Source organism: Gasterosteus aculeatus, chromosome 2, assembly GCF_964276395.1.
Source record: "Gasterosteus aculeatus chromosome 2, fGasAcu3.hap1.1, whole genome shotgun sequence".
Taxonomy (NCBI): Eukaryota; Metazoa; Chordata; class Actinopteri; order Perciformes; family Gasterosteidae; genus Gasterosteus; species Gasterosteus aculeatus.
This window is the reverse complement of record NC_135689.1, coordinates 7493825-7510386: the sequence shown is the minus strand read 5'-3', so window position 1 is coordinate 7510386 and position 16562 is coordinate 7493825. Positions and strand designations below refer to the sequence as shown.

At 44.9% G+C, this 16562-nt stretch overlaps 2 protein-coding genes across 5 annotated transcripts in view; both read right to left on the bottom strand.

The window, feature by feature from the left end:
• Positions 1–5845, bottom strand: part of magi3a (membrane associated guanylate kinase, WW and PDZ domain containing 3a) — an 83153-nt gene extending 77308 nt beyond the window's left edge. The window contains exon 1 of one of the 2 annotated variants that reach the window (XM_078089723.1): positions 4610–5845. In XM_078089723.1, the coding sequence (XP_077945849.1) occupies positions 4610–4916 (307 nt within the window). In that variant the 5' untranslated portion in view covers positions 4917–5845. The remainder of the gene's footprint in view (positions 1–4609) is intronic. The other variant, XM_078089728.1, reaches the window with a different exon arrangement.
• Positions 5846–7554: 1709 nt separating this feature from the next.
• Positions 7555–15623, bottom strand: tmem269 (transmembrane protein 269). 3 transcript variants are annotated; one of them, XM_040193096.2, is made up of 8 exons: positions 15311–15608; positions 14380–14421; positions 13378–13427; positions 11884–12031; positions 11591–11688; positions 10287–10430; positions 10000–10200; positions 7555–9737 (listed from the first exon to the last, which is right to left on the bottom strand). In XM_040193096.2, exons 4-8 carry the CDS (start codon positions 11922–11924, stop codon positions 9628–9630), a joined length of 594 nt encoding a protein of 197 aa, XP_040049030.1. In that variant the 5' UTR covers positions 11925–12031; positions 13378–13427; positions 14380–14421; positions 15311–15608; the 3' UTR covers positions 7555–9627. The 3 variants fall into 3 exon arrangements, with proteins under 3 accessions (XP_040049030.1, XP_040049029.1, XP_040049028.1); XM_040193095.2 differs by having other exon boundaries at positions 11884–13427; positions 15311–15623; XM_040193094.2 differs by lacking the exon at positions 13378–13427 and having other exon boundaries at positions 15311–15605.
• Positions 15624–16562: the final 939 nt, after the last annotated feature.

Below are 16562 nucleotides of genomic sequence, written 5' to 3'. Positions count from 1 at the left end.
ATTTCATTCTTCCCCCTTGTGGTTTAAATCCAAAGCCTACTTCAAAACGAAAATCCTTCTCAGGGAAATTTCCAACGCAGCGACGTGCCAGCTGCCTCCCTCTGTCTCTTGTTATGTTTCATACCGAGCCTGCCAGAGAACTCAGCGCCAGAGTAGGCTCTCCACGGAGGGCCGCGAGTGTGCATCTGGGAGGAGGCTCAGTTCAAATCAACAATCAAGATGACCTATTGCTTGAATCCCTCTATCCACATCTGCACCTGCGTTTCGATTCAACAGCCCAATTTCCGTACTCGCAACTCGAGTTCATTTCTCAAAACCGGGCCGGCCGTTCGAAAAGGGACCGTTTATTTCTTAATCATCCGGTGGACAATCTGTCATCGCAGAAATCTGGGTGATTTCTCAACCGATGTGGACCTCGAGTGTAAACTTGCCGTGTAAAACTGTCTTGCAGGAGGCACCGTGTCTTCATCCCGTGCCGGGCTCCGCCCGAGACAGCTTGGGCTTAAAGGAGTTCAAACAAGCCAGAGACTTTTTTTTTCCTTATACCACATTAATAATATGTGGAGACAAACCCGTCTCCAGCGTTGACATGCCACTCCGGAGATACGTCTGTCTGTGCAAAGGTAGGCAGCCGGTGGAGTTGCTTAGTCACAGCGATACAATGACGATGTTAATGCACAAGAGGGAAAGGTGGCAAAAAAAAGAAATGTATCTGCTTTACTAATATATAATATATATATATATATATACATATATGTACACACACACACAAACACACACACACACACACACAGCGTATACAGATAAGCTATGGAGTGACATATTGTTGTTGTTGTTCCCGTGAGACTCGCCTACTTGCTGCTTCCCAATCCATCATTTGAAAAATGGAACTGAGGCATTTCTGATACTGGTATTTTTATAGTAGGGATAGACAGATATGTCTCAAAAATACCTTCTTTACTTCCGATCAGTGACCTTTCTCACTTTTAAGTGCGTGGAGACATATAATCTAAGTGAAAAGGAAGCAATCAATAAATGTGTGAAAAACCCAAAAGGCCCGAGCTGCGTTGCTGGTGATAAATAGGAGCCGCCGTGCTCGCGTCTCTGTTATGTATGGGCACTGTTTGGATGCCGACCTCCTCTTATCTCTAACAGGATGAACAGCTGTTGCCGCACATCACTGTTAGAGGTAGAACAATTAGGACTTGAGCCGAGGGAAGGACTGCACGAGTCTCTGAGGTCGAGGTTGTGTGTGTGTGCGTGCGTGCGTCTCCAAACTACGCTTTCCATTTCCACAAGCTGCAGCCTGCACACGTTGCTGCTGCTGCTCAATGAGTAGAAAGAGGCAGTCTTGGGGAAATCAGCATACACTCATCTCCGCTGCCTTCACACGGGGCCTGCCAAGCCATGGCGCCTGCCAGTGAGAGGCACGGCCCGTTCCAGAATGCCATCTTTGTCGCTGGCCTGTTGGTTACCGCAATGCGTCTCTATGGACGCCACCAGAAACGTAGAATGAAGAGGGGGGGGGGCCCGTGCCGCCGAACATCTGGTGCCCATTTAGGGAGCTTCGCTCCCTCAGGCCCGCGACAGCAACGGTTCCAACATTGTACGAATGATGCAGCGATCACCTTCCTGGACTGACCATGTCTGTCACTGTGAGACGGGAGGACAGAGCTGCGAGACAGGAAGTGTAAACCACTGTCAGGCGGGGAGAAGGGGGCGCGGCGCTGTACAAGAAGATGAGGAGGCGGTGCAGGGCTGATGGAGGCGGAGGAGCGGATGGGCGGGCAATTGGTATTCACGGCAGCCTCTGCCGTATGGAGGGCTTCGGGCGTGCGCGTCCGCTCGCGCCGCCGTCCCTCGCCGCCGACAGGCTGGCAGGGGCGGAGAGGTGTGACAGGTTGGGGCGAATGAGCCGGGAGAGCCGCCAGTGGGAGGGGGAACGACGGGCGGATGCCACATCAGGTGTACAGCTGCGATGGGTGCACATCTAAACAGACACGCACGCACGTGCACACACACACACACACAGACATACACACACGCACGCACTGAGAGAATAGGATTTGGCAGAGAGCGCACAGAGAGAATGGTGCCAGCTCAGCCCCCTTTGGTTTGGAGATGCAGTAAGGGCCTAAATGATGTCGCAACCAAAGGAGCATTGACAGCAACATTGCTTTTTTTCCACGTTTCCTCTGAAAAGGTCGATCAGTGTCGTTCATAAATGGGAGGTGGAGTGTGGGGGGGGTATGCTGAAGCTGAAGCTATTTACAGTGTACATCCAGAGAGGGATCTGGACCGCACCGCCAGGCTCAGATACGATCAGAGCAGCCAGTGACTGGAACAGACATTACATTTACCGCGGCGAGAAAGGAGCCGCAGAACCTGAGAGATGCTGACAGCTCCCCTCAGCCTGTTCAGAGCAGCTTACTCAGAGAGCCACTGCACCGTGGGGGTGGGGGGGGGGGGGGGGGGCACGTTAACACTGACTGCGCGCTCACAGCTCCGCTGCGCTGCTGATGGCGAACCTACGAAGTGTTAACCTCAATACGAGAACACCAGCGACAGGAAAAGGAGAGATACTGAGATTGCGTAATCTTCACGCAAAGGTAAAAGTGAATTAGCGCGTGAGGTTGAAGGTTGCTAATGAAATCAGTTCTCATTGTCGTTGGTGTGAACAGCAGACAACCTGCATGGGAAATGCATCAGCAATGGATTCTGGAAGCAGGGGCTTTTTAAATAAATCAAAGATAGCACCATTTTTTTCAGTTTTTAACTTCACAAGGACGAACTCTACACCACAGTAAACAATAACTAACCAGTGATAAGTGTTTTTTATCAGTACCTTGCCTTCAGAAATGTATTCATCCACTGTGCTCTGCTATAATCTCTGGAGTAACACCATAAAATGTGAACCATTCTCATCCTAGTATATCATTAACACTATTTATATCTTTGAGAATTATAAGGAATTGTCCATCCATGAAGCTGCTTGAGGTAAAAACAAAAAGATCCAAGTCTGTTTACAGCGTTAATCAACGACCTGCGCACTCAGTCTCCAGTGTCTCCAACCCGCAATAGCTTTCTGTATCACCACGCCTCTGCTCTCAATTGCCCCCTCAAGGTTACCGCCCATTGCCTCGCTCCTCTCCCCGGATGAGAGCTGCATACTGAGTGCATCGGCTGGTCTTCAGCCAGAGGACCACTACAGGCCAACGTCTGCTCTTTGTCCTGACGGTGCAGGGCGCCAAGAGCCAATGCATAAAAAAACATGTTTGGTTTAGAAGCTTCGGGTGTAATTGTCATGGCCGGCGAGCAAAATTTGGTTCAGAGGAGAGGTGGAGGAACACTTCAAAAGATGTTAGATTTACTTAGAGCATGAAGTGGCTCGTTAAATAAAAAGAGAAGAGTGCTGGTGGTGGGATGGAATGGGAAGGAGTGGGAATCAGTGTACAATATATGATAATAAGGCAAAAGGCGAGAGAAAATACCAGAGGAGAGCGGGAATGGCAAGCTGTGATGATAAGGCATAATCGGCTGAGGGGGAAGAGATGAAGTCGAGACAAACCGGGCCGCGAGGAGGGAGCGGGGAATAAAATCCAACGGGGCGTCACAGTGAAATAAAGTCAATTCTCTGCTTTCAGGCTGAGCAAAGTTGGTTTTGGCCCACAGCTGTTGTTTCCTTGGAGACGGACGTACAAAACATTGGACCAAACCTTCCAAACACTCGGCCCTCATCCTCGCTCCCAACGTTCCAATCTCACAAGTTCATATGCAGCACCAGTCGGCCATCGTGTCACCCACCCATCAGCCACCTCATCAATGATGGATGAACCCTGAATTATTCACGAGGAAGAGGACGGAGACGTGAAGACACGGCGAGGGCCCCCGGGGAGCCAATGGTAGGGCGGCCTGTGCACGCCAAAGTTTGGCTTTGAGCATCCCAATACACCGTTACATAACACAAACAAAAAGTTTGGTGCAACCACACCCACTGACCCTAAATCAACAGGTAGACCGTATTAGGTATACAGCCAAGAGGGCCGGTCCACTTCGCAGAGGGTATCCCGCAGGATTTAAAGATAAGGACCCAATTGATTGAATTAACACTTGGGATCACGTTTAAACGCAAGCAGGCCGACACAGACTGAGCCGGCGCGGCCAGCCATTAACAAAGCTGAGCTAAGTCTTTGCAAAGCTCCACGCTGACTTTATCAAATCCATTCATCCAGTCATCCATATAAGCACACGCAATTATATATACCTTCTGTCCAACATGACTAATACAGTCTCACTGCCAGTATGTTCACACACACACACACACACACACTAGGGGAGTCTGTGAGGCAGGAAGAAGCGTGCATCGATTGCTTGTAAAGTCGTTTAATAACAAATGCAATGGGTGGAATAGGACGCACGCACGTAGACACGGCGGAAAACACACACACACACACACACACACACACACACACACACACACACACACCTCAGGGGCTCAGCTGATGATTGATGGAGACAGAACCATCTGAAAAACACGTTGTGGGTGCTGACTCGTGGACGGACACACACACACACACACACACACACACACACACACACACACACACACCTGGCTTCACGGTCTTCAGGCGGATGGGCTCCCGAAAGTGGCGGATGACGGCCAGCGTGTCCCGGTTGGTGAGTCCGCTCACCGGGGTGCCGTTCACCTCCAGCAGCACGTCCCCGCTGCAGGGGAACCTCCCGACGTGACACACCATCGCCTCCGACACTACGTGTCCGAGGTGGGGGAACTCTCCCAGCTCCGCGCCGCCGCTCACCTCCACCACGGAGACCAGCTCCCCGGAAGCCCCCCACGACAGGGTGCACTCCTGCACTTTGGAGGACCAGTGCTTCTTCTTTTTCAGCGTCTTGGACATGTTGTCGGTGGAGATCGTGAAACCCCGGGGTGGGGTGTCGGGGGGGGGGGGGGGGGGGGGGGGGGGGGGGTGTCCAAGGAACGATCGTCCTTTCAACGCGCAACCTAGGACGCAGTGACGCACGGGGAAATCATCGCAGATTAAAGAAGTTGAGGCGGGTTTCTCGCGCTGTATTCCATGCCGGGGTAAACAAACGTATCTCCTTTCAGGTCGAACCCCCCTCCGTCGATGACCGATGCTTGCGTTCGATTACTCGAGCGTCACCTGTCTGGCGATCGAGCTGTGATCAGCTGCGTCAGTGTCGCATTGTAGCAGGGGAGTGTTGGTTCTGGTGCCGGCGCGTCTCGATCCCCCCCACATACACACACACACCCTCAGTTCACAGCGGTGCACAACAGCCGCTTCCTGCACACCCGTTACGACCCCCGGTCACAGGGCAGGACGGATCCGGTGCGTGGGGTGTGTATATTCCACGTTGAGGCTCCTTCCGAAGATAGCGGGCAATCTTGACTGCCCGAAGAAAGTACTTTGGGGAGAGAATCCGGGCTCCGTTGTTTCAGTGACAGCTCACCAATCCGAGCATACCGGAGTCAACTTTACTCTGCGCACCTGTCCTCCTCCTCCTCCTCTTCCCCCCTAGTAGGTGACGTCAGCAAAGGCGGTCCTTGGAAACGGGAAAACATACCTGGCACTCGGTCGGATCGGTAATCTGCAACCGTACCCGACTGCAGCGCTGCAGCGCGTTCTCCGGTTACGCGCTCGGTGCCCTTCAACGCGTTTCTGCCGAGAAGAAAAATAAATAAATAAAAAATACGCATCCATGCAACAGACGTGATCCGATTAGGCTTCACTCCATAACTTTTTCTGATCTTTTTTTTCCGTGTTGCTTTTCCTGGATGCAGGAGCTTCGGTCCAATCGGATGATTGGGGGATTGTCCCAAAGCGTCACCGTTGAACCAATAAGACATTGAGAGAGGCGGGGCTTGTGTGATTCGGACGCGCTGGATTTGGTTTCCGCGGCGTGTTAAAGCAAAGCGGAGGCCTCGCCCCCCCCCCCCCCCCCCCCCGCGCTGTTTTCATCTTACTCATGTAGGAAATGCTTTCTGCAAATTTGTCATTGTCGACTAATTTGTAAGCAATTTGTCCAATGTGTTCTTCCTTCTCTGCACTACAACGTGCGCTTATTTGGCTTCGTTGAGCCGAGGACTCCGCTCCTTGTTGGACGCCATTTCTTGCGCAGGTCCGCCCCCTTGTGGTTTCATCTGGTCCCGAGCTGCTGTCCTAGTATTGGATACCAGATCAATTAAAAACAGCATATGCACTTTTACACGGACTTTCATTGCATGTATTGCTTTAATCTTTTTGTGTGTTATTTTGATCTAAACAATATGCTTTTCTCTTCCTGAAACAGAGGAGTGTTTTCTACATGGTGCTTAAACTGAATACACATGTTGCATCGTTTCTGGGGATTTGTTAATGATTAACAATTGGTCAACCGTCAGACTGACTCCGTCACAAGTGGACGGACAAAGTTGAGCCAATTTTCCAAAAGGATGAACCACCTTGGCATTTATTCATTTATTTTGTAGGGACAATGCACACTAATCTAACTAATAAACAGGTGTAAGTGAGCCAGAGAGGCTAATTTCCACAAACACAACGTATACACAAAACCAATACACAGCAAAATAAGATAAAAGTGTACGACAATAGACCAGAGCAACCACAACAGGCTGCAGTATTGGTATTATTCAACATACTGCATTTGTTACATTTTATATTTTAGGTTGTAATGTGTTTGTTGTAACCTAAGGTAGGAAAACTTTAGAATAACATGTAGCAATTACGTTACTTATTAATTGTACCTGCTGATATTACCGTACCGTGCCCCGTCTCTCGTAGCTGACAAATGGCAGCGGCTCCTCACGGACGCAGCAACGATCCCTCGCTCTCCATCTGCTGTAAGTTTAACACAACGCAAATATTGCAATGCATACTGATATCATCACCCTGACACTTCTTCAGCACAGAATTGTATGTATGGAAAGAAATCACCTGTGTCTTCAGAGGCACAGGGGCCAGACTGATCAAAGTATATTGTAATTGTAATCAAAAACAGATGCGTTTGCTGACTAACCAGCCTGAAGCTACACAGTTTGCAGAGTGGCTCCTCTGTGTGTAGACATGAGAACTTTAAACCATATGAGAATTTAAACAATATTCTATTTGTTTTGCATATTTTATTATTCTTAAGCACAACTAGGTTGACAACCACTGTGCCAAAAGCGACAAAATGGAAAGGATCAGTGTGCAGGAACTATTGGCATAATCTGTAGAGGTTGCAAATTGTTATGCAAATCCTTTCCTGTGCAAGCAGCTACGACCAGTATTTTTATTTTATCCCTTCCGGGCTCCTGTAGAGACGTGTAGAGGACTCCCCTCTCCCTATGTTGGAGAGTCTAAGCTAAAGGAAACACGATAAATAACTTGTATGGTTTTAAGTTAATTATACACTAAAGAAAGAGTATTAATATTATATAACATTTCTGATGAAAATTACGCTGCACCACATTACATTGAAAACAAGTAATTTTCTTATTAACTCCTATCAGAAATGTACAGACAGTAAAAGTACACATTCATTTAGATTTTTTTATTCATTGGGCAAAGAACAACTTTTGTAATAGTAATGCTCTTGACATGCGTACATTGCTGTGGCTCCACAGTTTGAAAACCAAAACACCCACACAGGAAAGCAGAATGTACCAACGTAGATCTGTGTTCAGTATAGGGGCCGGGCGTCTTTTGACGCAATCGAATCATTATTAAAAGGTATATCGAGCTGCCACGATACGCGACTATGTTGTCTAAACATCTTAAGGATAACAAGCACATAGTAACAAAACTTTTCAGAATATTTTACACTCATGTTCTTAATTAAATGGGAAAATACACAGTACTCTTCATTTGTCAAGTATTCCATTGACCCATGGCATTACCATGTGCTTAGTTCATACAGAATATTTTTTGAGCTAACATGCTTTGTTGTGACATACTGGATCGCTTTGGGGATATCAGATGACGTATATCGGGATAGAAAACGTAGCGCCAGCCCTATTATGCACTTTACACTTCAGATGTTTATTTTCACAACATTGGTTATTGTAACCAGGTCAAGATCCACAGTGGGTTTAGATCCATATCAGTACCAGAATACACGGCCGTCTGTGTTTCATTTTCATGATGGAAATTCTGCCTTGATTTTTCCCTCAGAAAACTATGAGGGAAACATTCAGATAACAGTCTCCATTATATGTCTCCTTAACAAAGATTTTTAAAACAAATTTAATGCAAAAGTTCATGTCTTCCGGGTTGAAATTCTTAAAGCATCATTAAATTCACAAGTATAGTTGCGGGTGATGTCATACCTTTTATTTCTACATATCAGATTACAAGCTAAAAGATGACCGTCTTCAGATAGTGTGGAGTTCAAAATGAAATATGGATACACTGTATAATTTCAGCATTTGTCACACACCCAATGCGAGGAGGCACAATTACACATTGTGAAACAGGTTTTACAAACAAGGTGGTGTCCCTCCAACTGAATACTGTCCAAGTTAAAGATTACCAACACACTTAAACTCTCCTTCCTCGTCGGTTTTACGTGCCATTGCTGCTCCACCACTAGTAGTGATCATGTAGTGCAACAACAAGACACCTTTAAGGTGGAGAAAGAACTTGCAGCGAGGGCCGTGCAACGCCTCCTAAAACAGAGGCAAACACATACAATGACCAAATAAAATGACACAAGGGGAAATATGGAAGCATTTTGAAAACATTCTCACAGCAAATCTAATATAAGGAATGACTGCACCATTCGGTTCGAAGGTTTCTTACTGTAAGTCACTGGATTTTATGCCCCTACGAAGTGGAAAACCCACACTCTGACCTGAATGCTGTGAAAGTGAAGTTACCTCAAACCTGATAAAAACATAAACAGTTAACATGAAAATAGTAATAGTTTTGTATGAATGCCTGTTGCTGTGTTATAAAGCAGAAAGGACATGGAATTTAAATCTGGCAAAACTTTGTCTGAGAAATCTTGCGTATGACTGATTAAAGGCTTTACCTACATACCGTGGCACTCAAATAGTTACTTAACCCATGCGCATCATGTTAAGAGTTATGATCCTGTGTGATTACACAATTCAACTTTTTAAAAACCAAGTTAGAAGCCAACATCTATTAAAATGTGGAATAATTAGTTGGAAATCATTTTTTTTTTTTTTTATCATTCTGTGAGAAAATAATGAGCGCTGCTGCTGCTGCTGCTGCGTGTTCACAACACTGATGAAAGAACTATTGAAGTCTGGAGATTACAAGGGAGACGAACCTGATAAACCTTTGTGGGGCAAGCTATGTGACTTGCAGTAGACATAAAACAGCATGAACTTTCATGACTTTAGTAACATTAAAATGCACTTCTCATCGCTCACTCTTAACTCTCTCGGATCTGGGCTCTGTTTTAGAGGTGTCACGTCAAAATAAAGGTCAAATAGAGCGAGTGTTCGCCTGTGGAACATGAGCATGTTTCAGCTTGGATCCTCCATGGCTGTAGGGAGCAGCAGCAGTCTGGGAGCCTCAGTTCACCCAGACGGGCCATAGAAGCAAACCTACATGGGAGTTTTGGACAAAGCCAGCACCCATTTTACACTTTACTGCTCCAGAGGGATGTTGGGAACAAAATGTAGGAGACGGACCACAGCAGATAGTACACACATGCAGGGGGGAAGGATGAGCAGAACAGCATGACAATTCCTGAAAATAACAAAAAGAAGTGTAGTCAGATGTTAAGAGTAAAAACACAGCATGTATTGTCAGAAAAAACAAACAAAAAAAAGCCCAGATTACCAAAAATATCCACATGGCTAGATGCCGCTACAGCATGCAATGTTGTAGCTGATATCTAAGCTTGTTGAAGCTTTTCCTAATATGAATTATTATCATATGCAGCCGTTACGCTTAGCTCTTGTTGGAGAGAGACGTGGATCACTGTGGATTTTGTGTTCAGCAGCTTTACCTCCAGCATAGACTGCCTTCTTCCAGGCCTGGGACTCCAGCACTCTGTCGTGGGGGTAGAAGGTCTGGCTGATCATGAAGAGGATCATGAACACGGCAATGACCCGCAGCATGGGCAGGTTCTCCCCCGACAGCAGAGATGCACTGGCCAGAATGGCGGCGGAGTAGATGCAGGGCAGGCCGCGATACATGAAGGGGATCCCTAAGGACCAAGCAAGAACACATCTCCAGTAGCTCCTTTAAATAGCCGGCGTACGGTATAAGGTAACCATTCATATGGGGACTTACCACTTGTAAAGAAGCACAGGCGGGTGAAAACAGACAAGACGTAACAAACGCACAGGATGTTGTCCAGCAGGCCGGATGTCCTTAAGAGCAATGAGGTGGCAATCCCAAAGGTCGTGAAGTCAGCAAAATCATCCAGCTTGGCACCTGAACACGATTAAAGGCAAATGCTAACACCAAATGTGGTCAAAGGTCATTCAAATTGTTTGGGTCTGAAACATATTCAGAATAATTGGCTTTGGAAGAGCTCAAACTGTTCTATTATTAAGCCTCCTTAAATCCGAGAGTGACTTGAATCACGAGTTTAAATTCTATCAAAGTCTGGCATGGTCAGCGGACTATGTCACCCACAGTGGGATGCGTCGGGCAAAAATATCCCAGTGGAAATTTTACAGCCCGCCCTACGGGCAACCATTCTGTAAACAACATTCTCAACTGCCTCGTCTCTTTATCCCCTTGGAGCACACAGCATGTTTTCAGCGGATGAGGTGATTCAGGCCCCGGCCCGAATGACAGGTGGATTTCCACAGTCCGGGGTCAACAATTTTAGCAATTTCAGATATGCACACAAGCAAAAGCAACGGGATAAAAGAGACAATTGGAGGGTGATCCTGTGGAATTAGGCTGCTTAATCAGTAAGTGATTGTTCATTTGAAAAAAAGAAAAAAAAAAAAAAGAGATACGCGGTGGGGGACACAACAACATACACCTGCAAGGTCATGCAGAAAAACCCTGACGGGCCACAAAGCCCCCAGAAATGTGCAGCCTACGATGTATTGTGATGCACCTGAGAGCTTTTTTGGGCTCCAGTGAAAATTTGAACTTCCCCACTTGAAGCTTTTTACAACAGCTATTTGTGCCTCTTTGTTTAATACATTCAATGCTGAGATATTTTTAAATCAAGCCACATCTCATGTTCTGTGCATAATCATGTTGTTTCATAATTTGCATTGTGTGCCCCTCACAAAAAGGAATGCCATGCCACTCACACTGAATAAAAGACTGAAAATAATATTACATGTGGAGTAATCAAAAATATAAGATAAGCTAAAAATGCTGCTTTTGAATGAAGCTCAAATTACCTCCCATTAAATATGTAGGATTCTTCTATTTCATACTTTGTATCTACTTTGTTAGACTATCCAGAGTGTTCAGTGGCAGCGTTTCCTTCTCCTACTTACTGTTGTTTATGACTTTGAGCGGCCCGATTGCAAAGTCCAGACAAAAGACTGTGCAGCGAGCCCTGCCAACACCCGAGCCAAGGCTTTATCTTTGGTAGAAGCTCCAGACAACAACACTCCACTTACCCAGCGCAGAGCAGGCATCGAGTTGCCTGGCAACTGCTCCATCTGCCAAATCCAGAAGGTAGCCAATCAGAACCAGCCAACATGCAGCGTGATGGTGCCTGAACCAAAACAAAAGAAACTTTTAATAAAAATTTAGGTATTTTTCCCAGGAGGTTTCAAAGTAAAATTTGAGTAATTACATCTCATGAAATATATCAATTTGGTTGTCTTTTTATGAATGATTCCAACCAAGCCATAGAGTCTGGTCATCCTGCAGCTAAGCATGACTAATAAATCCAATAATGAAAACTCACCCATTCAGACTGCTGAGAATGGAGGCAATGCCCATGACCATGTTAGCAAGTGACAGAGCATTGGCTGCATTTTTACGTGCAAACTCCTTGATCTGGAGTCCTGTGGCTTCATCACTCAGAAAGAGCTTGTTGGTACACTGGAAGAGACCTTAGACCACACAACAACAGCAGTTAGTAGTTGTCTGTGTTATGTCACTAACCCCTGCCCTGCTACAGCTAAAAGCTAAATCCTCACTATCACCGGGTGACAGTAGCAGCTGACCTTTTGATGAAGGTGTCTAAGTTGTGGACAACTTAATAATTACGTGCCAGTTTGGGTCAAAACTCCAGTTGAAGTGAAAGAAAAAGAAATGTGTAGAAATTCTGAAAATATTCTTGATGCTAATTGATTAACACAAAATATATGGCAAGATATTGTAGCATTTGTATGTTTGTTTTTTAATGGGTGACTTTAAAAAGGAGATTACCCGGTCTAATGTAAAAGAAGCATCACTTACCAAGACGTATGTATATTGGACGAAGATCGACCGTATGATACATTCATCCACTTTCAGATCACTAAAATGCATTTGTTACTGTACATTCGTTCATTCGCGGCCTATAGCATGCAACATTGCAGTCTCTCATCATCTACTCATCCAATAATCAGTTATATCTAAGCAATTCAAATTATTTTAACATTTTAGCTAAAAAGCAGCATGCAGCAAAGTTTCAGTTTCAATATCAACAGATAATATTTGCAAAGAAAAAACATCAAAAGGATACATGTCTGAACGGGATGCATGTGTCGTGTTAGGACTCAATTGTAATCAGATTAGGGGTCAAACACACACAAATACTGGTGTGGGAAAACAAGGTGGGGACATTTATGGGACTATCACATACACCATTGGCAATAGCTGAGATTGAGTTTGACCTCCTCCATAGACACAGATTTATTAGCCTAATCAAACGTGGCGACCTGAGACAAAGACGTGGCTGCAGGATTAAATATCTCACTATTCAAATCTATTAATACCAATGTAGCTGAGGCTTGAATCAGGATCATGATATAAAGATAGATCTACAGCCTCTCATTGTTTACGTAAAACACACAGTAACTATTACCGTACCTGACGGCATGGGGGTAGAAGGTCAATTTAATTTGATGAAGCTTGTTTAAAGTGCAGTTAGTATTAACTTAGAATTATTGAACAATGTAGTTGATTTGAAGATACAATTAAAAGTATGAACGATCCAGCTTAGTCCGCAAGATGGAATGCCTTCTGACACTGACCAAAAAGCCAGAAACTTCTTCCTGCCCTCTAAAGCCCTGATGTTTTTTTAAATGAAGACAAACAAAGAAACCAGTGTTTCCCGTCTGCCTCCTCTCTTGGGAGTTTATGGCTTTCTCTCGTCATAGTACAGTCCAAGACAGAGTGCACAGATAAATTGACCTGCAAAGCTTTAAGGTTTTTTTAAATGTTGCAGTAGCAACCCTTCAAGTGTTTTCACCCTGAACTTCCTGTGACTCCAAAGCCAGGCGAGTTCAAGACACTCTTCATCTGAAAGAAAACAGCGTATGAGACACAGCAAAAGCCAACAATAACTTACACTTTTACTTGACAGCATGCTTTCTACTTCTCATTTTGGATTTTAAAACAATTCACAACCTGGCATTTGGATTGTTATCTGAGAACTGTTCATGGGTAAACAAACACATTAGTTAATGCAGTTTGCTAATGGAATAGTCAGCTTCATTAACTTTAGTCACAGTTGAAACAATTAGGGAGGCGCGTGTGCAGCTCCACGTGTAAAGTCAGTGAGGTTGCAGATCTCACTGCAAAGTTTTGCTTTAACCGCTTTCAGACACTTGTCGTGGTCACAAATAAAAAGCGGGTAAAGCCAGAGACACTGACAGTCTCGAGCAGGTCTCTTTCTCTTTTTCTGGATTGTTGTGTAGTGACGGCAAAGCATGATTGGGAGGCCCTTGTAATCTAATGCTCTGCTGTGTTGTGTGTTATAGTAACAACTAGAGTACAAAGAAAAACGAGGAAATCAATTCAGAACAGGCACATTCTGGCTCGACCCAATTGAACAATATAAACAGAGTTCACTGTGTTTTGTGATAGTGGGTTAGAGTCGAGGCAATGCCATTGCAATTCGTTCTGAATACTAAACACCAGTCACAACAACAATAAAACATGATAACAAACTATCCTCAAACTGTGTGGAATAGGTACACTGCACGTTCATTTATTCGTACAGTATTGAGGAACTATTAACATGAAGTGATGGTGTCTACCTCCACATCATTTAATATAATGGCATCTCATACTTTTCTCAAATCCACTTTAAGCTAAATGTATTCTATGTTGTTGCTGTTTTATTCATTCTTATTTGTGGTTGTTTTCCTGCCTAATTTAATCCGAGTAGACCTCCATGTAGGTTGGACTTCTGGCACCCATTCAAATAATAATCCAACCATGGAGGTGAAATTCAGAAAGAAGTACCTACCAGAGGAGGAAGACAGCAGGATCATGATTGTCTGGTTCACAGCTGTAAAGGAAATACAAAATAAAAATGAAAAAATGCTTACTTCTATTAATATTATGACATTCAAACATACACTGTTTCAGCAACGTCATGTCACATAAAAAGTCCATAATGCGCCACATGTGTACGCGTTGAGTCATCGGTTAAATCTGAACTATTTTAATCGGTTGCGTCACAACTTAGTTCAGGTTTATTCTGTCAATGAATGTTTGGCTCCACAACTCTTAATTTGCCGAAAGCAAGATGGCAAAACGTCAACAAAAAGGTAATTGAGCGTACGCCAGGATACGCGCCCGCGGCGCGTCTTCACTCGCACGCGACAGCCGCTCGGCGCGCGAGCGTCTCCTTCTAGAACAAACCGCGCAGCGGTGTGACGTCGGAGCAACAGGTGAACACCTCGGGCCCTCCTCTCGAAAATCCTTTTGTTTCTCACAACACACCCTCACAGAATTATTTTTATTTAAACCCTTGAAAACCCCTCAGAATAATAATAATAATAATACGTTTGTGGGTTTTGTTCGAGGTGTTGGAATTAAGCAGGTGTGTTCGTAGATGATTACGTGGTTGTTATTTGGTTAATTGCCCCGAGGGGGGTGTTTGTTCTTTACTGTCGTCGTTTAACATCTCTACGTCGTATTATTGCTGTTGTTAAATTGTCCAGCCCTCGTGCTCATCTTGCCTGTTCAATGGCTTAATGCAGAATTAACGACGGTTGTGGATGCGGATGTTAAAAGATATCAAACACCGCGACGCAACTGCGTCACAGACAAACGGAACGACTCGTGCGAAGCAGGCCTACATTTGCCTAAAAGAAAAAGAAAAAAAGAAGATCTTCACCACCGACGATGGAGATGCAAGTGCCAAAACAAACGTGTGCATAGTTTCATCTTACCTGACGGGACCTTCAAAGATGACAAAGTATAGACAAGTCCAATGACGGAGAAGTCTAAATGCGCACGTAGTTTAGGAGCGTGTGGGCGTTCGTTTTCTTTTTTTTCCCACGTGGATGATGTCTGTATCCCTTAAATCTCTTTGGTATATTCAGTGGCCGCGCGAGCTACAGTAACATCGGCAGTTTACGTTACAACTTCACAGCCGCTGTTTCAGCGCGTCCTTTTAAAGACCAAGGATAAATCCGCTGGAATTTTCCACCGGAAATGACGCCACTATTGCTGCTAGTTTCTTCTTCTAGGTTATTTTATTATGTAGAGGCCGCGTCCGGGTTATTTGAGGTGAGAAATGAGGCTTCCGGTGCGTGCCCTTATTTTATAACTTGTTTTTTTATCGTTTTATCGAAAACGAAAGAGGGAGTGTAGACGGGAGTGGTTTTGTTTGATTAAACCATTAAAATCGGATTTTAACGTCAGAGAACACAAAACATATGAAATCAGAGGAATACAAGAAGAGGGTATACCTCACAGATTTATTCAAACCCTTTTTTATTGAAGCTGTTTGACAAAACGTCTTGTCTTGGAGCCATGAGCCTGGAAGACTTCTATTCTATAGGTTGGTGACGTATCATGGTGGCTCATCAGACAATACACACCACGCACCAACAGCAAATTCCATGAAGAAATATGCACTCATAGGTCACACTGAGCTGAAAGTCAGCGGGCATGTAAGGCAGACCTTGTAGTCCTGACAGAGTTTTCCACCATGCTTCCCGGCATTCACACACGCAAAGCCACGAGTAGCGTCAAATCTGCAAAACATTCAGTGAGAAAGCTATTGCAGATTTACACGTGAATCTCAGTTTACTCTTTACGAGGAAGGATAACTGTACTTAAGCTAAGCACAAAGACTGTCTCTGTTTCACAGTTACAAAATCTGCCAAGTATCTCCAAAGCTCCAAAGTACCAAGAACAGTGCCGGACCAACGTAGTCAACCTAAACTGTGTACTATGGCCTTGTATGGAAAATGTACTGTTGTTCCATCTATGTTTTTAATAAGGAAGACAAACCAACTTCCTCATATAAACCGCAGTGATTCGTGTAAAACCCGTAATCATAATCTTAATGCACCATGATATACTGAACCGCTCGGAGGGGAGGAATTTGGGTTATGCAAGACACTCAATATAATTTCAGCTTTTTTGCTAAGCTAACTCCCTGCCAACTGTAGCTTTATATTTACCGTACAGACC